Source organism: Mytilus edulis, chromosome 3 (assembly GCF_963676685.1).
Source record: "Mytilus edulis chromosome 3, xbMytEdul2.2, whole genome shotgun sequence".
NCBI lineage: Eukaryota > Metazoa > Mollusca > Bivalvia > Mytilida > Mytilidae > Mytilus > Mytilus edulis.
The window spans coordinates 84032502-84058495 of NC_092346.1; the positions used below are offsets into that span (position 1 = coordinate 84032502).

The 25994-nt window shown below is 32.9% G+C and overlaps 2 protein-coding genes across 3 annotated transcripts; both read left to right on the forward strand.

Annotated features, from left to right (window-relative positions):
- LOC139517639 (inner centromere protein A-like) lies at positions 1–4540 on the forward strand. Its single transcript, XM_071308913.1, has 3 exons — positions 1–506; positions 1140–1198; positions 2367–4540. The coding sequence occupies exons 1-3, from the start codon at positions 179–181 to the stop codon at positions 3420–3422; spliced, it is 1443 nt and encodes a 480-aa protein (XP_071165014.1). The 5' UTR covers positions 1–178; the 3' UTR covers positions 3423–4540.
- A 7731-nt stretch (positions 4541–12271) lies between these two features.
- On the forward strand, positions 12272–22972 carry LOC139517640 (golgin subfamily A member 6-like protein 25). Of its 2 annotated transcripts, none has more exons than XM_071308915.1 (4): positions 12272–12369; positions 15260–15516; positions 18876–18919; positions 21877–22972. In XM_071308915.1, exons 1-4 carry the CDS (start codon positions 12296–12298, stop codon positions 22795–22797), a joined length of 1296 nt encoding a protein of 431 aa, XP_071165016.1. In that variant the 5' UTR covers positions 12272–12295; the 3' UTR covers positions 22798–22972. The 2 variants fall into 2 exon arrangements, with proteins under 2 accessions (XP_071165016.1, XP_071165015.1); XM_071308914.1 differs by lacking the exon at positions 12272–12369 and adding an exon at positions 12559–12685.
- The last annotated feature ends 3022 nt before the right edge of the window (positions 22973–25994 follow it).

The following is a 25994-nucleotide window of genomic DNA, read 5'->3' on the forward strand; positions in this document are numbered from 1 at the left end:
GCATACCGCTGACCTTTGCTATCAAAAGATAAAGCTTCCATCAAAACTTTATTCTGGCATTGAAGATTTGTGAGAAATGTTTGAAGTTTAAACTAACCAAAGGGGTTTGTTAATTATACCAACCTTGTAAATATTGTAGATAGGTGAAATTTTGAAAATCAACAAATTCGTAAAAAAAATGGAAGAAAAGCAAGTAGAACCGATGGTTGACGAAGATGAAAGAAAACTTTGGAGAAACTGGACTTTCTTAAAGCACGAACTTCGGGTTGAAGAATTGACAGAAGGGTTGTTCAAAGCAGGAAGATTCAATGCTGAAACTAAAGAAATGATTTTAACAGTCCAACCAAATACAAAATTCATGAAAGCTGAAAAGTTTTTGAGTGCTTTAATACGGTCAGGTATAAAAGGTTATAAAACATTTTGTAAACTGATGAAGACTGATCCGTCAAACAGATATGCAGAAGTCATGGAAAAGTTAGGAATATCGGATCAAGACGATATGTCAGGTAAAACTAGTGCATTTTCAATAGTTATTGTAAATATAAAAAAAGAAGATGTGATATGATTGCCCATGAGACAATTCTCCACTAGAGACTTGATGACCCAGAAATTTACAACTATAGGTCACCGTACAGCCTTCAATAATGAGCAAAGCCCAAATACCGCATAGTCAGCTATAAAAGACCCCGAAATGACAATGTAAAAAAATTCAAACGAGAAAACTAAGGTATGTTTTTCATGTATTGTTGTTCATCTTGTACGGTTATTTTCTTACAAATTGTGCACTATGATTGTTCCAAATTAAGTGGAAAAATATAAGTTGTTGGTGTTCTTGTTTATTAAATCTTAGTGTTGATGTTACAGCCTCTCAGATTTTATTCTCGTGTAATCGTAATTAATCCTATCAAGTTCGTTAGGACCAATTAGATTCTTTGACGACTTCTTTTACTCATATTTGTTTCTTTTTCTCATCTATTCTTCCGGGGACTACATTTGTTTCGATTAAGGCGAAATTTCAAGTTTGAACATCTGATATGGAAGAGTCAGTTTCAAATGACAAAACTGTAATAACTAATCAACAACTGTATTAACTAATGGAATATTGAACAACCTCAAAAAAATAAATGTTTCCCTTTCAGATTCTGTATCACAGGCTGAGACAGAAGATCAAAGACCAATATCAGCAAAGTCAAGCATGGTATTTATTTCATATATAAACAGTAGTTTACATTCTTCTTTCCGCTTGAATAGAACTTACATATGGGAGTTTCTGCTCGTTACTTATACTTTTTTGGGATAGGTACCTATCATTGTGCAACATACCATTCGTTGTTCCATACACTGAAAAGTAAAATAAAAAAAATACTGAACTCCGGGGATAATTAAAAAAGGAAGGTCCCTAATCAAATTGTAATATCAAAAGCTATGAAATATCAAACGAATGGATAACAACTGTCATATTCCTGACGTGGTTCAAGCATTTTCTTATGTAGAAAATGATGGATAAAACCTGGTTTAAAAGCTAGTTAAACATCTCACATGTATGACAGTTGCATCAAATTCCATTGTATTGACAACGACGTGTGAACAATAAAAAGTAAAATCACAAAAATACTGAACTCAGAGATTAAGATAGACATAATAGGTAAAAATGTCGAAAAAATAGGTAAAAATGTCGAAAAAATAGGTAAAAATGTCGAAAAAATAGGTAAAAATGTCGAAAAAAAGGGATACAGCAGTCAACGTTGTGTTTTAATCTTAATCACTATGAAAACAATCAAATATGTACCAAAGAAGCGCAAAACGGCATGCAGTCAAAGCACATTAGCAAAAATTCAAGAAGACAAGAATATAAAAATGTACAATAGCACGATAACACAATGATGGGATGTATAAGTACAAAGCAACGTCATATGTATAAAAAAAAAACACCACAAAATGGCATATAGACAAAGCACATTAGCAAGACAAGAGTACAAAATGTTTTACAATAACATAATAACACAATTACGGGATGTATAAGTACAGAGTCAGATCAAATGAATAAAACACACTAAACAGTAAAATTTTGAATTTGTGGACCCATTATAATTTCTGGTTTTCATGCGAATGCTTGATATCCAATGCTAAAATTCCATTCACAAAAAAACCACAATATTAACAGTGGAATATCACAGAAACCTCTATGCTTCAAAATATCTGAAATTTCCAATAGAACAACAGAAAAAAACAAAATGAAAGGAATGAAAATGTAAAAAAAAATATTTATATATATGGCTCCTACAATGTTTGCATGTCATCGAATATTACAATATTTAATCCATGATAAATATTATTTTAAAATACACATTTGTTTTATTATTCAGAGTGGGGGTACAGGAATAAGCTCGAAAGATGGAGAGACAGGGGAGAAGAAAATAAAACCATCAGTACCAGATATTTTACGACAACTTCCGGGTCCAACAAATGAATGTGGTACAACAACGCCAAACTTACTGACGACTCCAACAAGCCTTATTCGACAAGCCTCTGTAACGAGCACACCTAACAACGACACGGCAAGTGCTGTTTACGCTGTCAGAACGGCTCTGGAATCTGGAGAGACAACAAATACAGTAGCCGATTTAACTGCACTGGAAAAAGAATTGGTTAGAATTGCACCTACAATAGCTGATCTTTTTCAGAGAATAACAAAATCTAAGGACGAGCAACCAAACGCTTCTTCAGTTGAGGAGTTAAACAAACTGAAAGAGGAAAATGAGAGATTACGAAGAACAAATCGGACACTGATAGAAAAGTTAAACATTTTTCAACAACAGATTATTAATCTGCAGCTAGAGAATAAAAAGTTACGTGCTAACGATAAATGTGACCAAAAGTCAAAGGAAGAATTGAACAAACGAAATCAGGAACTCGAAAACCTGAGAAAGAAATTTGAAGTACAACAGCAAGAACTTGAACGAAAGGAAGTAGAACTCAATACCCAGCTTCTTAAAATACATGAAATAGAGGAGGAAAACGAACGACAGAAAATTCAGATTATGAAGTTAGAAGTATTGCATGACGAAAGTGTAGACGATAGGAAAGAACAGCAAGACCAGATAGAACAACTGATGAAAGAAAAATCACATCAACAGTATCAAATAAATACTTTGACAGAAAAGCTATCTGCAGACGAAGAACGCTTGCAAAAGATGGAACAACGCTTACTTATGCTTGAAAATATTGGAAGTGGATCTAGAGCTTCATATTGGAATAATCGAAGTCGAGACAAGAACAAACGGACCACTCGAGTCGTGTCTCCACCACGATCGATGCCATGGATGAACGGAGTTCTGAATCGATCGCATAATGCTAACGTTAAGTTTAACCCTCCAACTCCACTTAATAAACCTCCCCAAGAAAAAGGATGGTCATTCTGAGAAGATATCAAAACTGTGATAACACCAATATCGAAATAAGGCAATAGAAATTAAATATAAACAAAATAGTTTTGAAAGTTCACTTAAATGATTCTTATTCTTATTCTTAAATGTGAATTCTGACAAATCAGAAGTACACGTTTAAATAATAATATAATCTGTTGAAAGATATTTGAAATAGGTTTTGCTTGTTGAATTTTGTATTTTTCACGACGTAATCGAAACAGACCGATGTAACTTTAGTTTAATAAGAATATTATTGTAATTTCATATTTTTTTCATTTCGAGATTATGAGACAGTAAGCCAATTTTTCAAGATTTATGTTATCACATGTGGCATCAGTGAAAAGAAGATTTGTGTAATAGATCATTAGTATTCATTCATACAAATATTAACTAAGTTCATTTTTCACTTCGTCTAAAATTGAGTGTGAAAGGATTTGCTATCATGCGGTTGTTTATTTATCATTTTTATTATACGTATTTATAAGCAAATAATGTTATAATTAAAATCTCATTTTGACATAATCTTATTCTCCGATACTAAAATTTTGATACATTCATGAACGCTTGAAAAAGAAATTGATCGATTATAATCACGTCATCATAACTTCCATTAAAGAACCACACTGCAGACGTGTCAATGTATGAAGATTCCATGAGCCTCGAATATTAAAAGCAATTCATTTTTTTTTCTGTACAACGTATGTCAACATCAACGTGCGTGGCGAAATCACGTTGTGTTTAGGCCGACAACATGTATCGAAATAACAAGCAACGACTTTAGTTTATTTCGAATTGAACCGAAACTTAAAAAAAGACCGAATAGTATGTAGTTAGTGCGTAAAACTTAATATATTTTTTATTCAACAAACCTGGTAGAATTCAAAGATCAAGTCCTAAACAATAATCATCTAAAACAATGAAGGATTGCAAATTACACGATCGCACTACCACTGGGTTGATGCCTCTGCAGGTGGACTGGTAGTCCCTGAGGGTATAACCATCCAAGAAGTCAGTACTTCGGTACTGGCATGAAAATACGAATTTTGTGTTATTAAAATTTGCTGTAACAAAATTTTTGAAATCATTTAAAATTAAAGAATGTATCTCCCTTGTGCAAAGCTCTGATTCCTAGCCGGCTTTTGTATATTTTTTGTCCTAATTTATAGCTCTTCATCCTTTCAATAAGCGTTGGATTCTCAAGTCTTTTGGCCCCGAACATCACTGAAGGGACATTGATTGTCGAAATGCGCACGTGGTGCAGAAGAGTTAGTACCGTTTATGTTATTGGTTGACCACGATGGACATCCGTTTCGTACATGATAGCGAATATGCTCTTAATTTCGTAGCTTCTATTCTGTCCTTGTTTCACGAATATGACCAACCGAATAAGACTTATTAGCGGGTGTGTATTCCAATGAGCAACACGACGGATGCCTCATGTGGAGCAGGTTCTGCTTAACATTCCGAAGCACCTGAATTCATCCCCTGTTTTGGTGAGGTTCGTGGTGCTTAGCCTTTAGTTTTCTATGTGTTTTATGTAGTATTGTTTGTCTGTTGGTCATTTTCTCTTTGTTTAGCATAGCGTTGTCAGTTTATTTTCGAAATATGAGTTTGTATGTCCTGCTGGTATCTTTTTGCCTCTCTTTTACATAATGGTACTTCCTTACGAATAAAATATAACACATCTATACTGTATATCTTTTAAACAAAAATAGAATGTGGTACTGTCTCGATGATGAAAATGTTGCTGATGCAGTGTTTGACCTCAAATGGCAAATATTACATCACATCAAGACTAAACGATGTTAATTCACATTCCATCCATGATTTTTTGAGCTGAAAGATATGTTACCCTAAATTGTGGAAAGCCTTTGATTTTTCCCGGTCGGGCATCGAACGATAATCTCTCTTGTATGCTACTCGGAGTACACGGGATATATGTAGTCCAATAATGTGAGATCTGCAAAGCAGTTTTGACAAATGTTTGTTCTTCCGTCAGCAAGATTTGAACTTTCCGTCAGCAAGATTTGAACTTTGCCCCTTACTTAGTCTGTACTACAGCCGCGTATACATCTCGACCATCTAGGCTAGTTGCAAATGATATAGGCATAATTTTTTTCTTGACTGTGTGGGGTGTATGAATACGAAAGATTTCCGATCGGAATGATGACGTTAAATTAAATTCATCATATAATGAGACTGTCCCGATCTCTGCACGTCACAGAAGCATCAGAAGACTTCTCCAAGGTTTCCGTAGGTATCCCGTTGCTTGGAAAATGTATGTCCCTGGCCAGTAATTCATTTTCCTGTGATCATTTTTCAACCTTCATCTCAGTCGACATACCTCGAAGAAAATAGTTATTGTATTTATTGTTAATTTGTTCTCTTCCTGTATATGCATAACAAATGGCAACTGTATGTTAAGCCAGTAACAAAAAATCAATCAATACATGTTTTGTTTTTAACCGTCTATTTGATGTATTGATCTTTCGATGCAAGTAAATGGTTGTAATGTTTCTAACAATTCACTTTTTTCACTTGTTGTAAAATGCCAAGACCGCATTAGATTGTTTGTTTTACACACAGTACAGGATAAACCATAACGTATAAAAAACGACGTAAATTTACACAGACGTTCATTACTGAAACTATAAAAGAAACATTTAAGTCTTGGTTCACACTACAAGTTGGAGAAGTGATGTTAAACACCAACAATAGACACCGTTTTTTTTTAAAAACGATATCCTTTATCCTTTATCAATTAGCTTATAAATTCCTAAATTTGGGAAATGCCACCTTTTATCAAATTCCTGCTGATGGAGTCATACTTCTACAATAATTCTCTATATTCTTTTACCTCTGATTCTGTGGATTCATTATTATTCGTTGGATACCAATTATCGTGGATTTCATGGGTACAGGTGAACCACGAAATTTAAGGTTCAACGAATAACAAATCTTTTATAGGCTTTTTTGCAGAATAAGGCAGAACCAGGAAAACAAATATCCACAAACATGGACGTTTTCCTCAATCCATGAAATTGGTACAAATAGAAAAATTTATAACCGTAGCATATTCATAACAAACATTGATCGGCAGACAATTGACGTACGCGTTAATCATGACCAATTTAGACACTAGGATGATCACTGGGGTAAAGCTGATGACCGTAACTGCATTCACGGTCATCCCAAGATGTCGGATGAAAAATTAGGTCAGTTTCTGTATTGTCTGTTAAAGTGTTTCTATATCATTTTCTTTACAAATCATACCTTGAAACGATGTAAATTTATAAAAGAATCACTCGGAAATCACTAATTACTTCTGAGAAATGTGCATGAAACGGGAAATTCGATTTGAAAAAATCGCCAAGATGACCGTAAATCACAATCGAGATGACCGTAACAGAATCAGCGATTCATAACAAGGGTGACCGTAACTGCTTTTAAGATGACCGTAATTTGCAAATGATGACCGTAACTTTTAAAGGATGACCCTCAATTCTAAGAAATATCCGTATTTATATAACTATCTTTTTGTATCAAATGATTAATCGTGTTGGTATACACATATTAATATGAGAGTTTTATCCTATGGGTAGAAGAAAATAAGACGTGCTTCAAATGCAAAGATTACCATATGTATCTTTTTTTACAGTAGAGGGTTTAATTTTTAAAGGAATTTGCCAAAAGACATGCAAATGAACAGGAAGGGAAAACATGCTACAAAAGCGCGATAAAATGACACCTTACAAGCATAATGAAAAAAAATGCGGTGCACACACAGGCACTTGTCTCAAAAAAAAAAATCCTGTATACCTTAATGTTATATTAAGGTATATAGGAATTTTTTTTTTGAGACAAGTGCCTGTGGGTGCACAGCCTTTAACTGCTCGACAAAAGATTTTTTTTGTTTCTGGGATTCCTTTTAATGACATATAATAAATACACATTTTTAAAAATGCCAAAAAATTGCATGTACACCCATTGATATTATATCGTCTTTCATTTTGTCGTGCAAATAAATTAACAGAAATATTTTGAAAATATCATCCGAATAAACTAGTGAAGAAGAGCTCCAGCAAAGTAGATCCTTAAAATAGTATTGTACGAAAAGCGTACCACAAGGCGGAACGTTGTCAATTTGTATATATACAGAAATGTTATTCATACAGTCAGGATTCTACTTCTTCAAAATTATCCCCCCATTACGCCAGTTCATGCTCACAATCGTAGAAAATTCAAATGGAAGCCATTGTAGGGATGACGCTCTGCCAATTTTGCTCTTGAAAACTGATAAATTTATCCACATAGCACCATTACGATCGATCGTTATATGTCAGTTATATTTTAAAAGACAAATGTATCTACTAGCTAATGAGCATTAGTTAATGATCTTGTCTGTATTGATTCAACTTAAAAATATTGTCTGTTCGGATGTCAGATGGAATTTTTGAAAATTCTTAAGCATTTAAAAAAAATCTAATTAAATATTTCGTGGAAGGGCAGACTAAACATTTTCAGTGGTTGAAGATTATAAACCCTAGTTATCACACACAAGAAAATCATATTTTTTCGAAGATATCCATTTTCATCATCCAAATTAAAAGACTGTCGTCAAGTACTTTTAGAAAAAATAGCTATTCGAACACACCTACTCTGTTTTTGTGATTCATTATTTCATCTTTTCGTACTGTCATTTTTTTACGTTATAAAGTCAACCTGTAGCTTTGATATATAATAATGATAGAATCTGAAGCGTGATGCTATATAAAATACTCTTGCTTGGTACGTTTTAAAGACAAAATATACACCCCAAACATGCCCTAACATAAAAAGGTGCACTCGATTTTTCTCTTTTCGATACAATCGTTACTTGTTTTGGGGAATTTTTTCTTGATTCACATAATGGAAGGGCAGACACAAAAATTTCTGAACTAAAAGATTGATATGTTCTCCGTCCGTGATAAAAAAAAAATCGGAGGTTATGCATTTTCTACATCCAACTTATAGATACTATATATAAAAAAGAAGATGTGGTATTATTGCCAATGAGACAACTATCCAGAAAAGACCAAAATGACACAAACATTAACAACTATAGATAACCGTAAGGCCTTCAACAATGAGCAAAGCCCATACCGCATAGTCAGCTATAAAAGGCCCCGATAAGAACCATGTCGTCGACTTGATATCTTATTGTTTTGCATTACTATGTAATAGATACATTGAAAACTTATGCAAATGGTGTTTTTAAAATAAGAAAATTGTCGTTTTATTTGTTTCTATTAACTTTTCAAAATTTTGTTACTATATCAAACATTACAGTTAAAATGTATCGCTTTGTCGATAAACACAGAGCTTCGATTCTTTTGTTCTATTTCAAAAGTGTTTCCGCCTGCATATATTAAGACAAATTAAGATTTTAATCTGCTTCCTCTGGAACCATATATCAAGACAAATTAAGATTTTAATCTGCTTCCTCTGGAACCATACACATGGGCTCGATTACCAAATATTCGTATGTATTATTAATGTTTTTAATGCTCCATTTATTGGCATTATGTTTTTCTGGTCTGTGTGTACGTTCGTCCGTTCGTCTGTTTGTTTGTCCGTTTGTCCAGCTTCAAGTTAAATAAAATTGAAACTGAGTACACAATTTCCCTATGGTATGATCTTTCTAATTCTAATGCCAAATTACAGTTTTATCCCATTTTCATAGTCCACTAAAACATAGAAAATGATAGTGTAGATGAGGCATCCGTGTACTAGGGACACATTCATGTTTCTTCAAATTTTCGTCGTATCGCTGTCAATTTGTGTTAAAATTTTAACGTCGATATCAATAAATATTTCATTGTTTACGAGAAATATGCAATTTACTATCATTGTTATAAATCCTAAATATGGCCAATTATATTATATTTAAAAAAAAAAATAATTATGAAACATATTTATATCCGCTAACCGAGCCCCTATTGAGATCGACAAACTCAACAAAAAAGCTTTGAATACAATACGGATATTTCTTAGAATTGATGGTCATCCTATAAAAGTTACGGTCGTCCTATATAAATTACAGTCAGTCTTTACAAATTACGGTCATCCTTTACAAATTACGGTCATCTTTTTACCAATCACGGTCATCCTTGTTTTATGTTACGGTCATCTTGAAAATATTTTGATTATGATTTACGGTCATCTTAACGATTTTTTCAAATCGAATTTCCCGTTTCATGCACATTTCTCGCAAGTAATTAGTGATTTTCGAGTGATTCTTTTATAAATTTACATCGTTTCAAGGTATGATTTATAAAGAAAATGATATAGAAACACTTTAACAGACAATACAGAAACTGACCTAATTTTTCATCCGACATCTTGGGATGACCGTGAATGCAGTTACGGTCATCAGCTTAACCCCAGTGGATGATGAAATCTTCGTGAACGATCAGTATACCAGAAGTGTTATCGCACGCAAGTGTAGTACATTTGCCAAGGACGGTACATTCAGAGAGGTACAATCCATAAGCAGTGATAGCTCTGAAGTGAAAGGGAATCATGGATGGTGCCTTCGGGGACTAAAAGTCCATTAGAATTGGTATCACGCCATACTGCGGATCGTTAATTTTTGTGGAATGAGGATATCTTGCATTTTCGTAAAAAAATGATTTATTGGTGTACGGTGACCTATAGTTGTTACTGTATTTTTTTTTTGGTCTTTTGTGGATAGTTGTCTCATTGGCAATCATACCGCATCTTCTTTTTTTTATTTGCCAAAGTTTGCATACAAGCCAATAGAAAATTTGTAAATCGTTGAATATTGTTTAATTTGTGGATAGATCGTATCCACTAAATTAGTGAAATTTGGTACGAATAATAATGAATCCACATTATTTATGATGATATCTTCAGTGACGAACGGTCAACCAAAAGTTGTATCACCACCAGTGGATATGAATCTGACAAAGATGATACATTTCGGGACGAACTAGTTTAAGTATTTGCTCCCTGATTTTGTTGCTGAAGCTGAAGCTGTCAGTAACTGTGAATACTCCCAGATTTGTACTAAGGGTCTTTTTGTTGTTGGGATGTACAAGTACCCGGCCATGTTCACTCTGAGTTTTTGACAGATGTATTTCTATGAGTAAAGCCTATTTAAACTGATTTTTATAGTTCGTTCTTATGTTGTACTGTTAAACCAATGTCCCAGGTAAGGGAGGGTTGGGATCCCGCTAACTTGTTTAACCCCACCACATTCTGTATGTTTGTGTCTGTCCCAAATCAGGAGCCTGTAATTCAGTGTGTGTCATTTGTTGATGTGTTACATGTTTGTTTTTCGTTCGTTTTTGGTATATAAATTATGTTATTTTCTCTGTTGAATTGTTTTACATTAGGCATTTCGTGCCATTTTATATCTGACTAATTGATATGGGCTTTGTTCATTGTTTAAGGCCGTACGCTGACCAATAGTTGTTAATTTCCTATGGCATTTGGTCTCTTGTGAAAAAATGTCTCATTGGCAATCATACCAGATTTTCTTGTTTAAAGTTCATCAGAATTCGTATCACTCCAGTTTAAGTGGATCAGGTATGAATGATGTTTTCATTGACTAAGAAACCGTCAGAAATGGTATCGTCGCAGCGGAGTATATCTGTCATGAATGATACCTTCAGTGACGAATATTCTATCAGAAGTGATATCGGATGAAATATAAGTAATGAGAAAGGGTATAACTTTTTTTTTGATTCGAGCGTTACTGATGAGTCTTTTGTAGACGAAACGCGCGTCTGGCGTATATACAAAATTTAGTCCTGGTATCTATGATGAGTTTATATAAAACTTACAGCGAGGAATATGCTTTAAAAGTTTGTGAGTGTGAGTTAATATAAATCTATATCAGTAACAAACTAAAAAAAAACAACATCTGTGTGTGCTTTATACTCTAACTGCCTAAGGGACCTGATTTATCTTTTTTTTCTATATAGTCATTTTGAAGAATGTTCCTTCTGTATCTGAAATCAGGAAATGACCGAAAAGTCACGTTATAATATTACAAGAAAGGACCACAATGTCGTTTATTGCAGTGGAGAACCAGATGAAGTCAGATTAAACGTGCTTAGTTCAAAAGAATTTGAAATAGTAAATTGTTTATTTTAGAGTAATTCAAAGAATACTTCCTATTATTAAAGGTGAATTTGAAAGTCCCTTTCAACGGTTAATTTCTGATAAAAAAAGATGTTTCAAATTCAAATAGTAGCTACGTTTTGATATAGATAGTTTCCAATGTAAATCTTTATCAAGCTGGTTCGTAAGCAACACTTACAAAAACCATTGTAAAGTATTGTTGAAAAGGTCCATATCTCTCAAAAGAGTCGCCAAATAACACAGTATTCGGTACAAAACTATTTTAGAATGATAATGTAACCATCCATGTGTAATTGGAATAACCAATGTTATCGTGATTTAGCACGACATATTTAATATAATATTATAATTGATTCGGTCCTATCTATTGATCTTCTTTAATGGTTTTGGTCCATATTACTATTGCCGTAAAGATCTTCTAAAGAATGACGTTTAAATTACTGATAAGATAGTTTTACGTACGTCCTTTGCATTTATTTAAAACAATTTGAATTATAATGAACTAACAAATATGTTTCAAAGAAACTCTTCTATTCACAAATTGTCAGATGAAATAATTTGAAAAGTAAACATTATTATTATCATCTTTCTGCTTCTTCTGAAAGGACTGAAATGCAACCTATGAATCATTATAAATGAGAAAATAATCAGCTTATGTATAGATCAAATATAAGTAAACTGATTAAAGCATTATTACCTTATGCAAATTTCATGTTACTATGATGTGCAAAGAGGTTTTGGCTTCATTCCATAAAAAGCGTTTCGAAAGACTTCAAAGATCTCAAATAAACAGGTAGAGTTTTAAAATTTCTGTCGAACTTTAATACTTAATTTTAAAAAATGCACTTGTGCGAAAGAACTGCGATATATAATGAATAAAGCAAGTTAGAGTTCAATAAATTAAATAACTTGAAATGTTGATGAAATTTAAAGGTTGACCTTTTAATAAAAGACGACCCTAATAAAGAAACAAAAGGGGGATTTTAAATGTCGGTAAGTCCAGTTATGTTGGCAGATTAGGTGTGTGACATGGATAATGATATCCGCAGAGTCAGGTTTGATACGGAAGTTGATGAAACCATTTTAACTGGGAAATGGAGTTTTTTAAGGTATGGAAGATAGTTCAAATCATTACTCTTATAAGTACTCAAGTCGATGAGATTGAATTGTATTTTTACCAGATAATTTTAAACTTTTGAAGTCACATACAAATTCATGATAGAACGGTTGATAATTGTGTATGAAACTTCCCCAAAATAGAAATCAAATTACTTAATATGTTCTCCATAGCCAACAACAGGTGATCGTATGATCTTCAACATTAAGCAGAACGCATACCGTGTAGTAACCGATAAAAGGCCACAGAAAGGCAAAATTTGTAAAAAAATCAAAAGAGAAAAACAACGGCATGATTTATGCGAAAAGGAGACACAGTCAAACTCATAAATCGAAAATAAACTGCCAACACCATGGCTAAAAAGAAAAGGACAAACAGACAAATACTAGTACACGGGATTCAACATAGAAAACTAAAGACTGAGCAACACAAACCCTATCAACAACTGGGGGTGATCTCAGGTGCTCCGGAAGGACAATCAGATCCTGTTCCAGATGTGGAACCCGTCGTATTGCTCATGTCATCACAAATCTTGTAAATAGGCTTATTCGGTAGGACACATTCGTGAAAAGGATTTTAGGGGATTGAAGTTACGACATAAGGAACATATCCGATATCATTTGTGAAACGGTTATTCCATAACGATCAACCAACTCATGATGGCGTCCGTAAAATTAACGACGGGATGATTCATCTTCACCATTTGAAGAATAGCTTCCCTGTGAGCAGCAACCTTCTATCCAGGAAATCATGATAGGAAATACATGCCTGGAAATAGCGTATCAATTGGGAGATATATACTCAGTATGCAGGCGCTACTGGAATGTTGCTACATAGAAATGGAAAGTTCACAATTGGGAATCTGAAATAATCTCCTTAGTCATACAGTTTTGTTTTCAACCGACCCTCGTTGTCAATTTCTAGATGTAAGTCAAGATATGAGACAGAATTAACTATATCTGTTGTATTCTTTATCTCTAGTTTGATTGGATAGATGCGTTCAACATAGTCATCAAATTTTGAATTATTCAGTGAGAGAACATCATCTATATAGTGGAAAGTAAAGTTAAAGGATACTGCTAAATTCTTAAGAAGTTCCTGTATGAAGTCAGCTTTATAATAATAAAGGAACAAATCGACAGGGAGAGGGGAACAATAGGTTCCCATTGAAATGCCGACAGTCTGCTGGAAAAACTTGTAGATCTAGTTCTGCTGATCATGTTTGTATTATGCAACCGAAATTCAAACTTGATTTGACAGATGGAAACGGTCCTTACAAGGGACATGATCAGAATTTGGCGGGGTTGATGAATCATCTTTGTGAACGCTCAATCCCCCCTTACCTTACATCATAGATACAATTGAATGTATGTACGCCAGACGCGAGTTTCACCTACCAAAGACTCATCAGTGACGCTCGAATTAAAAATTTAAACAGCCCAAATACAGTACGAAGTTTAAGACCATCAAGGACCCAAATTTCTTTAAAGTTTTTCAAATACAGCTAAGATAATCTGCTTCTTAGGTAGAACATCCTCATTATTTTGAATTCAATCCGAAATCTGCAGATGAAGTTTTTTTCTTTTAATAATCCTAACTTTTTCGATTGGGTTCAATTGGTATATATATCCTTCAGAACTAGAAATTAAAGAAACAACAGACACGGCTTCATCTGCATTATTTTAAGATTTATAACTCGAATTTGACAGACGCGGTCATCTCAGAACCAGAATCTATGACAAACGAGACGTTTGTAATTTTGAGTTTATTGATTTCCCCTACCTTAGTAGCAGTATTCTAACTCCACCTGCATATGGAATATACATTTCTCAACTTATGCGGTATGCAAGAGTTTGCAGCTCCTACTCATACTCTGTTAATCATTGTCAGTGTTTGAGCAGAAAGTTGATGTACCAGGTGTTTGTCCAAGAACGTCTCGGTTTTTTTTTCTAAAAAAAAGTTCTTTGGAAGATACCAAGACCTTGTTGATAAATATTCTGTATCAACTTCACAAATAATACAGGATGGTCTTGAAATGTAGATTTTAGGTACTGACGTTGTTTATCATGTTAATAATGTTTGATAGTATGATTTGCTTTGTCTTTGTGTATAAGACATCGTTGAATTGTCCATTGGACATGGCTTGGTACTTATAAATCCCGTCATTGTGTTGTTGTGCTATTGTGGACTTTTTGATGAGGGACTTTCGGTTTGACATTTTCTTCGAATTGCGTTATCTTTGATAGTTTACTATTTCATTTTCACAGATTAAAACATTTGTCCTTTGAAATTAGCATCAGAATATTTTTGCGAACATAACCATACCCCCCCCCCCTTTTCAGGTGTAACAAAAAATGTTATAAAGTACGATGTGGAAGAGCATATGATTATTTAACTTAATCAATTAAGTATATAGTTTTAGTGTACAAACTTATCAACTATATTTCAATCTTAAATATAGCAATTAAACTAAATAAATCTACAAAAACAATTCAATCGTAGATTGACAGATTTTACAAAGGCATTTTGTCAAGTTTTTAAACACAATTAAAATTTAAAATTCCAGATACCTACTAACTTTAAATGAAGAAATAAATTTGCAAATCATTGCTGACACATTAGAGGATAGAGGGGCTTTATCTCCAGACGAGAAAGACGTTATTTTACAATTATATAATTACCGAGAAAAAGTAGAACTATGCCTTGGAACTGTTATGGTTTCTGGTCCTAATTCTTATACAACCATATGTGAGGTTTTAAGAGATTGTGGTTACGGACATATTGTGGAATCGTTAAAGGCAGACGACGAAGAATCGGATAAATGTAAGTACATATACATTAGTATATTTCGAAGTTTTACATTCGCTGTAATAACGCTGTTTAAAGTATAAATAACAATGAATGATAATTATATCTAAATTCAAGGTTTATTCCACAAAATCTTGTAAATAACATCTAAACATATTCCACAAACTCATGTAATCAGCTACTTTGAATATTCCTTATTATCAATGTCAATATATATTGACCAACATCGGAAGAATTTACTGAAGCGATTATTTCAGAACTATTTGTGCGGTAAGCTGATTATTCCTGACCTGTCGAGAGCAGTAGGTATATCTGTGTTTTACGACATGCCAAACCTACCTAATTCATGCAATGAAATTTTGTCACAATAGCAATTGCCTCGTCAACTAAATAATAAAATTGAGAAAGGCAATGGGGAATGTGTCATAGAGCCAACAACCCGACCATAGAACAAACAAAAACAGAAGGTCACCAATAGGTCTTCAATGCAGCGAGGCGTTCTTCAGCTGGCCCCTAAACAAATATATGTACTAGTTCAGTGATAATGAACGTCATACTAAACTCCAAATTATACACAAGAAACTATTGAAATACTACATTTTGATAAATATGCCTAAAGTAATGAACTAGAGAATTCTCGCCCGGATACACACTCCATAATCTAGTATATTATAAGAGCATAAACCCGAAGCACATGGAGGCTAAGAACTAAGAACAAGAAGATTTAAGATACATAGAAAAAAACTATAAGATTGTAATGATAACCTTTGTTCATAGTTGGCATACCTTCTATAGTTTTATAAGATAAAACCTTGTATTTTTTTTCTTCAAAATACCTGTTTCTTCCATTAGAATGCTGATCTGTTTAATAACTATTTAGGTGTATGACCAATTCAAATACATTTTTTTACTAATAATTTGATAAACATAATTCCACCGCTAAAGGTTCTATTTATAAAATATTAATATGATGTTTTACTTTTACAGCTGATAAAGGTATGATTTTACATATATCAAATGATATAATATTGTCCTAATATGTAATCAACTAAAGTAGAGGTTCTAAGTCTACGACATGAACTGTCCACTGGGCGTAACAACAACCTCAGAAACAGGGCAAACTTGAAACTTTTCAGTATGGATAGAGGTGATCAGAGGTCAACCGCTGAAATTTAAAAGATGCCCTAGAATAAAACTTACATAAAAGGAGTAGGGCCAATAAGGCTCCTAATTGGCCCAAAAATACTGCAAATTTAAAAGTTATCATACATATTCTTAAATTACTGAAAACTTGACTACGGTACAAGGTATTAAAAAAAAAACACACAAATTTGACATTGAACATATTTCCATGGCAACAAATCATGACTTAATTTGCATATTTTGTAAAATTTCGTGATTTTCCTTGTTATTCATCAAATTTTAAGTATATTTTAGATTGAAAAAGTATGTGCGCACCCAAGAAACAACTTTATATTTGGTGAGATTATGTCAATAGTAATAATAAATTATTTTGTTGTTTCTTGGCTGCGCACGATGTTTCCACAACAGAAATAGAGATCTTCATGTTTTTCTTTTTAATTTCTTGACCCTATGCATTTCTAAACATTATGTGCAAATTTGAAGTAGTTATCAAACAATTTATTTCCTTGGGCCAAAACCAGGCCTTAATGCCCCTACTCCTAATTAATTTAGTCAAACAAATTAGAAAACAAATGGTGTAATCAGAAACATTTGTAAAGTTTTCTTTGCTCGTGTTTACAAGATAATGTGGCCAAATATCCCATTGACTTGAAGTTTGATCTTAATTGTCAATTTTCCTTTTATAGTTTTATCTTTAATGATCCAAGAGATTTATAGGTTAAACGTTACAAAATTCGATGATAACGGGTTCATAAACAAATAAATAATTTAATCTGCATAATAATTTGATAATATTATTTTTTTCGAATGCAGTAAAATAAATACCAACGGTGCATTTATTGTCACTGGGTTTATACAAATGCTGGTCAAAGCATCCGTTTTATGGGTTATCTATGATTTAGTTGTTATCATTTTAAAGTTAATCCTGAACAGATTTCAAAGATTGCAACTACAGCAGTAATTTATTTTATCTATTCGTCTAAAGTTGGTCTAGTACGTCTATATCTTCTGGTTAAAAAGAAATAATAAAAAAAAAAAACATTTACTTCTCTGTTTTTATTTACACAAGATACTTTGTAAAATGTTTAAGTCTTGGGATATTTTAGATATCACCACTACGTTATGGGCTCACCGGGAGGCTCGCTCCTAATTGTTAAAAGTAAAGGTACGGTGCATTCGACCTAGGGCTGTGTAGCAGATGTGGGCCTATCCCCGAAAACTCGGTTTCCTTCACCAATAACATGATTATTATGATCATGTACAAATATCTAAATAATAATGACAAATTTAAGGGCCAAGAAAAACTGCACTGCATTGAGTGTAAACAAGTACATCGTTTCTGTTTAAACTGTATCAATTGCATGTACAAATTTGATTGATTAAGGTTGTGATTATTACTAACTATTGTCCTCAGAGAGTTATATAGTGTATCATTTAATAGTTATCAAAGGTAGTGTATTACTTAAATTAGCTTCATTAATAGCATGCAAATTATATAGTGGACGAACTAACCAATTATTTGTGAAAGAAGTAGAGACATTTCTCATCGGGTTATTTTTAATTTGTCTTTGAATTTTCGATAAAATTTGCAAAACCAAAGAATCATATGTGTAAACTGAGGGATTCTCAAAACATTATATCATATCTTTCGTCAAGAATTGTTGATAATGGTAAAAGATAACTTAAACACTAAAATTTTGATAATATTCTGTAAATTGTGATTTTTTTTATACGACAAAAGTTTGGCCCCGCAAACAAAGCCCTCGAGCACTGTGTTTTAATTTGAGAACAGTATGTATTTGTCCTAATGATTTTAAAACATGTGATGACACTACAAGTTTAATGAAAGCATGACTACAGAGGAAAGGACCGTTTTTTGGACACATTGGTATGTGCAGAAACATTCTGCAAACTGGAATATTTAAAACTATAATTCAGGAGCAAAACAAACATTTAAAATATGTTTGTATTTCTTCGTTCTTGGAAATCAATGAGATAACGTTAACAGTCAAAAGATGCATACAACTTTACACTCTCAAATCTAAGAGAAAACTTACCTCTAATACTACGCGCATATTTCATTGCAAAAAGTGATAGTATTAACAAACATTACGAATTTCAATTTGCTGTGTATTTCTCTGATGCTTGAAACAAGAAATAGTTAGTTCTAAAGATGATATGCTTTTCCTTTAGAATTATTATCATATTTACTTTTCTGATCTATGTTTCAGATTTACAGTTAGTTCAACCAAAGCGATTTATGCTATCCTCAAAAGTAAGTATTTTTTAAAAACATTTATGAACTAAAAACCTTTTGCGAAGTCTTCAACAATGAAAGACAATATGAAATTCTTTATTTATTAACTTATCATGACGATTCTTTTTTTCGTGAAATGACTTTCTTACAAAAATAATTGATTTTGAATTGAATGGTATTTGCATTTCAGGTAAAATACACAATTTTATGTTAAAAGTAGATATTTGATTGTCTCTGTTCAATATAAATGCTAATATGGACTCTTATGGATTAAGAACTTTACCATGATATTTTACTTTAGTTAAGAACCACAATGTTGACTTTCAGATAATCTTGTCTCATGCATATACACCAACATATCTTTTTTATTCAAAATGACATCAAAGAAGTCAAACCCGCTGATTTTTCTAGTTTCCAAATGTTTGTTTCAAAATGTATAGAAAGTCATAGTATAGATCAACAAACTATATATTAACAAAATATATAGGAGTTCAACATATTAGATAATTGCAGTAGTGCGTTTTCTACATACGAAAATGCTTGAAACAAGTTAGGAATATGACAGTTGGTATCCATTCGTTTCGTATGTTTACACTTTTGCTTTTGCTATTTGATTAGGGACTTTCCGTTTTGAAATTTCCTCGGAGTTCGTTATTTTTATGATTTTACTTTTTGGGACATTAGTTTTATAGGAATTGACATACTTTACCAATATCTTGGAGGACCTGTACAATCTATACTAATTTGGTCTTGACCACACGAAAAACATTGCTTCCTAAGTCAATATTTGATTCGGAATGGGAAATTTTCAAAAATCTACTTTACTGAAACTACAGGTCAAATGTTTTAAAACTTTACATTTTAATGATTGGTAGAGTCTTTTGAAAAAATTGCCACATTTGTTGTTTTAAAAAAGTGTGGCATTTATGATGATATTTGGCCACATGATTACCTTTAAAACTTTTTGAAAACCACATTTTCAAATTCTACTCTGAAACTACTTAAGCCGTTGTGAAATGAACTTTACAGGAATGATTTGTAGCTTTTTCTAGATGTGGCCAGTATCATTTAATGTCCCATTATTGTTCCTCCTTCTGATGTCTCATTTGCGAATTAACCCACTTGTTACTGTTGCTATGTTTCTTTTTAAACAAAGTAATTCAAGCTTACAATTCAGACTCGTTGTGTCCTCTTTTTCACTGTTGCCACCTTTATGGGTTTTGTTAATTGTATATACGAACATTAATGTATTGAAAGTAGATGTTGATTTTCTGGCTTCCTCTACCTCATTTTAGAGCTATATCTCTAATTTGACGTAAGCGGTTAATTTAATATCAGAATCTATGACAAACGAGAAGATCTTAATTTTGAAATTATCAATTTCTGGCACCTTAGCAGCATTGGGATATATTGTATCCTAATTCATTCGGTATTCAAGCGTTTGAAGCTGCTATTCAGACTTTATCACACGTCATCAGTGTCTAGGAACCATTAGAACGAACTGTGCACCTCTTGTTGCTGACCTCTTCTTATTCTCATATGAGTTTGAGTTCTATTAGACCCTAGTCAAAAACAAGATCAAATAAGCCAGATCATTTAACTTCACATTCAGATATATCAATGATGTTCTTTCAATTAACAATTCAAACCTTTCTGGTTGAGTTTCATTGGTATATCCTCTAGAAGTAGAAATTAAAAAAACAACAGTTACAGCTTATCTGCCTTATTTTTAGACTCATACCTCGAATTTGACAGAAGCCGTCATCACAGTACAGGAATACATGACAACGAGACGATTTTAATTTTGAAATTATCAATTTCTTCTATCTTAGCAGCAATATACCAACTTTTCATATGGGATATGCATTTTCCTACTCATTCGGTATGCAAGCGCTCGCAGCTGCAACGCAGGCTTTGTAAAACGTCATAAGCATCTGTACCGAAAGTTGATAAACCAGGGTTATGTCAATGAACGTCTCGTCCTTTAAAAAAAATCATTGGAAGATACCAAGATCTTATTGATAAATATTCTGTATCAACTGTACTTCACAACTAAAATATGACAATATTCAAGTATATATTCTAGATACCGATTTTGTTTATCATCTTATTTACTGGTTACGGTGCTGTTTTTTTGTCATTGTATATTATTAATAACATTACCGGTACCAATTTTTCTGCACCAGATGCGCATTTCGACAAATAATGTCTCTTCAGGGATGCTCGTGGCCAAAATATGTAAAATCCAAAGCTTATATAAAAGATGTAGAGCTATAATCCAAAAGTTCCAAAAAAGTATAGCCAAATCCATACCTTTCCTTTTTATTCTATTTTTGGTAATATCCTTTTGGCTTGACTCGGTATTTATATATTCCGACATTGCATTATTGTGCTATGGTAATTTTGTAGTCTTGCCTTTCATTTTGCTTCTGTGCTTTGTCATCATACCATTGTGTCTTTCTTTGTTAACAATTATTTTTATAGTGGTTAAGATTATAAGACAATTTTGGACAGCTGTACCCTTAATTGTGACATTTTTACCTATCATATATGTTTGTTTTGTTCACACATTGTTGTCGGTATAAAATGGATTTAAATGCGACTGTCATTCAACTTAGAGGTTTGCCAAGCTGTAAAACCAAGTTTAATTCACCGTTTTCTACAAAAGGAAATGACTGTACCAAGTTAGGAATATGACAGTTGAGTTGTTTTCTATTCTATTGATGTGTTTGGGGTTTCGATTTGCCATTTGATAAGGGACTTTCCGTTTAACATTTTCCTTGCAATTCGGTATTTTTGTTATTTTACTTTTTACAATAATTTAATCTTTTCCAGATAACGTTTTCTTTGATTTGTTGTTAATTGAAAGTGGAATAACAAAACTTCTATATGCTTAAACTTTTTTTAAAGTAAAGTATGTTTAATCTATATACCTGTCCAAATCAACACGTTATTTATGTACTATGTTTTTCTAGGACCGCAGTACAATTCATAGTAGTCAAGCATCAAAAACATCAAAAACAGATCCATTAGCCATTCAAGGTGTCAGGATGGCAATCAACACACTATCAAAGGACGCTAAAGCATCTCATCGAGAGTTCAGTGCCATAATCACCAGACAGGAAGAGTTAGAAATACAACTAGAGGAAGTAATGGCCTCTCTCGACAATGCTAGAGAGGCTCTGATTAAAGAAAGGCATGAAAAGGTTAGCCTTCAAGAAAAACTACGTCTACGAGACGAGGACTTAGTGGAAATGACTAAAAGATATAGAGAATTACAAAAAGCCATGGTTAAATTAAAAGAAACGAACAATAAATATCATGAAAGGATTCAAAAGCTTCAAATTGAAAACGAAGAGATGCGTAAAATGAACACTGATAAACGTGAACTACAGGAGGAACTAGAAAAACGGAACGAAGAAATTAAACATTTGAAGGATACAATAGAAGCTCAGAGTAAAAAAATCAGTGAACAAGAATCTTTAATAAACGATAGACTAGCAGTAATTGACCAATTAGCCAATGACCACGCTAAACTAGCTGACGGTCAAGTTAAACTTGAAAAAATAATGTCAGGCCAATCAGATAATATAGCAAGACTTGCATCAAATAAAGAACACACTGAAAAGATAATAGATACACAGCAGCAACAGATTAATCTACAACAAGCCACGCTAGTCATGATGAAAGAGCAACTAGAGAAACTAGAGAATAGGATGAACCAACAGGATAATCAACATAATGTTCTAGGCTTACAACCAGCTGAACCAAATAATCGTTCTAGACGTCAGACTTCAAATTCTCCTGCCAAACAAGTACATCAAAAGCCATTCATGGCTGCAGGCAAACAAGACACTTCAAAAAGCGCTTACTGGAGAGGAGGCGAAAAAAAGTGAAGTGAAGATTTATCGTCTGTCACTAGTTATAGAGAGAGCTTTAATCATTAGTTATACCTCTCATGTCATACATACATAATTACTTATCATCATAACAAAGCAGTATAATATGTCTTTCATAAAACTATTTTCGTACCCGTCTTGTTGTTTCAATAAAGAAAGATTTCGCAAGCTATGATTTTCATATCCTTTATTATATCTTTAATATTATATATATATTACACCTTCTTTCCTTCCTCGTATCTCAAGGTATGGTTGATTTTTGTTTGCTAAGTGTCTTATAGTCATATCTAATCTGGACCAAGACGATACATGTTAAATTAATATTCATGGTAAAAAAACGACATTGACAATGTGCATTTATATTACAAAGATCGATGCTACACACAGAAAACTCTACAAACTCTGTAAAAAAAATATGCTTTCTCAATATATATAGTATCTTAACTTTCAAACAACATAGCTCAAAGAAAATTGATTTCAATTAATGTTTCCCTCAAAGGTCATGTTGAATGAAATTAAAGCACAGCCTCATGACTGTCCGTTGAAGTTGTAAAAACATTAAATCGTTTTGTTTTTTAATGTGTTACCAAATTATCAATGTAAGGTATTGTATAAATAAACTGTTGACACAGATATATGTCTTGCTTCTCGGTAGAAAATTCCGAAAAAAGACAACATTGTTTATCAATTCAAAATTGCTCAGAAGATCATGACACAGTGGGAAAAAATAAAATACCAAAACAAAAATAGAAGATCGAGGAAAATTCAAAACGGGAAGTCCCTTATCAAATGGCAAAATCAAAAGCTCAAACACATCAAACGAAGTTGTTACAACTTTCATATTCCTGACTTGGTACAGGCGTTTTATAATGTAGAAAATGGTGGCTAAAACCTGGTTTTATAGCTAGCTAAACCTCTCATTTGTATGACAGTCGCATCAAATTTCATTATATTGACAATGATGTGTTAACAAAACAAACTGACATAGTTTGTTAAAATGTCAAGAATAGGGGTACAGTAGTCAACATTGTGTTCTAATCTTAATCACTATAAAAACAAATACATATGTAACAAAGAAACACAAAATTTCGTATAGACAAAGGAAATTAGCAAAAATGAAAGACAAAAGCACAAAAATATACAATAGCAAAATAACACAATGACGGAATGTACAAGTACAGAGCCACGTCATATGTATCAAAGAAACACAAAAAGGCATATAGACAAAGCACATTAGTAAAAATGAGAGACAAGAATACAAAAACTATCATAGACAATAACAGATGACGGAATGTATAAATAAACTCATCAGATATCAGGACTAAATTTTGTATACACGCCAGACGTGCGTTTCGTCTACAATAGACTCATCAGTGACGCTCGAATCCAAAAAAGTGAAAAAGGCCAAATAAAGTACGAAATTGAAGAGCATTAAGGACCAAAATTCCTAAAAGTTTTGCCAAATACAGCTAAGGTAATCTATTCCTGAGGTAGAAAAGCCTTAGTATTTCAAAAATTCTATTAAATTTTGTAAACAGTTAATTTATAAATACAATCATATCAATGATAATTCATGTCAGCACAAAAAGTGTTGACTACTGGGCTTGTGATACCCTCGGGGAAATAAATCTACACCAGCAGTGGCATCGACCCAGTGGTTGTAAATAAACTCATCATAGATATCAGGACTAAATTTTGTATATACGCCAGACGCGCGTTTCGTCTACAAAAGACTCATCAGTGACGCTCGAGTCCAAAAAAGTGAAAGGTCAAATAAAGTACGAAGTTGAAGAGCATTAAGGTCCAAAATAAGTAACTGGACCATGACATACGGGGGCATTTATTTTCAGTCGTTCGTCATCAATTGTTTGGGCAAAACGTTTCAGATGTATCTTCAACGTCAGGTTGTTCTTATATATAGTCCAATATAAAAATAAACCACACCCACTAACCCAATATTAAATAAACAGGGTCTCTACGCAGTAGCTTTTAGAAATGCATGAATTTGCTGTTTTCTGATGACTTATAGCGCGTTGATATTCCAAGAGTATATAGTACAAAGCAGAGTTCATATTCATATTGCAGCATCTTGTTCTCGTCCTAATATGCATGCAATATTTGTGATTGGACGTTTAAAAGTAATACACCAATCCAACTATCAACGGATATGAAGAAAATAAGAATAATTTGATAAACAAACTTTCATGGAGATGTACATTGTCTCATTTTTTCTTTAGACACTTCAAAAGCGACTTGGATATAGAAATATGGTTACTTTGGCCTTCCTCTGACTTGCTTGTCAACTTTCGGCGTAATAATATTAATGGTACCAATTTTTATGTACCAGATGCGCATTTCGACAATTCATGTCAGTGATGCTCGTGGCCAAAATATATGAAATCCAAAGCTTATATAAAAGATGAAGAGCTATAATCCAAAAGGTTCTAAAAGTATAGCCAAATTCGTGAAAGGAAGCAGAGCTTTACATGAGGGAGATAAGTTTGACTGGTTTGATGTATAAACACTAAAGTTCAATACTCGAGCAGATGTAGTGCCATGTTCACTCAGTGTGAGCCATAGCATATTTGCAACAACTCTAAGGTCCCCGTAAGTGTTTTTTTTTTCAAGTCAAATATCCGTCCCTATCCAACATAGTTTTTTTTGCATTGGAGGTCACAATTTTCGCCCTTTTGTCTTTTTTCTATCATTGAAGAACTTACCTTGTAAAGGTATTAATTTGAAATATTTATTCGTCCTACATATATATAAAATAATTGCCACATGACGTGAAGCAAAATGCAATCAAGAAATCATTGTTTTTAAACTAAAATAATTAACCAATAAGTATTAACTAGAAAAGTTATCATAAATAATATGTTAGAACGAATATGGGGTTCTATCCATGACACAAAATCAGTACATGCACAATAAAAAAACAACAACATAAAGGTAAAAAAAAAGTTAAAAAAAACAACACCTAATTGTAAACATCAATAAAAACATTAAAACTTTCAGGAAATGCCTGTACCAAGTCAAGAATATGACAGTTGTTATCCATTCGTTTGATGTGTTTGAGCTTTTGATTTCGCCATTTGATTAGGGACTTACCGTTTTGAATTTCCCTCGGAGTTCAGTATTTTTTTTATTTTCATTTTTTTCACAGGGCACATCGAAATATATGTTAGACAACTTGG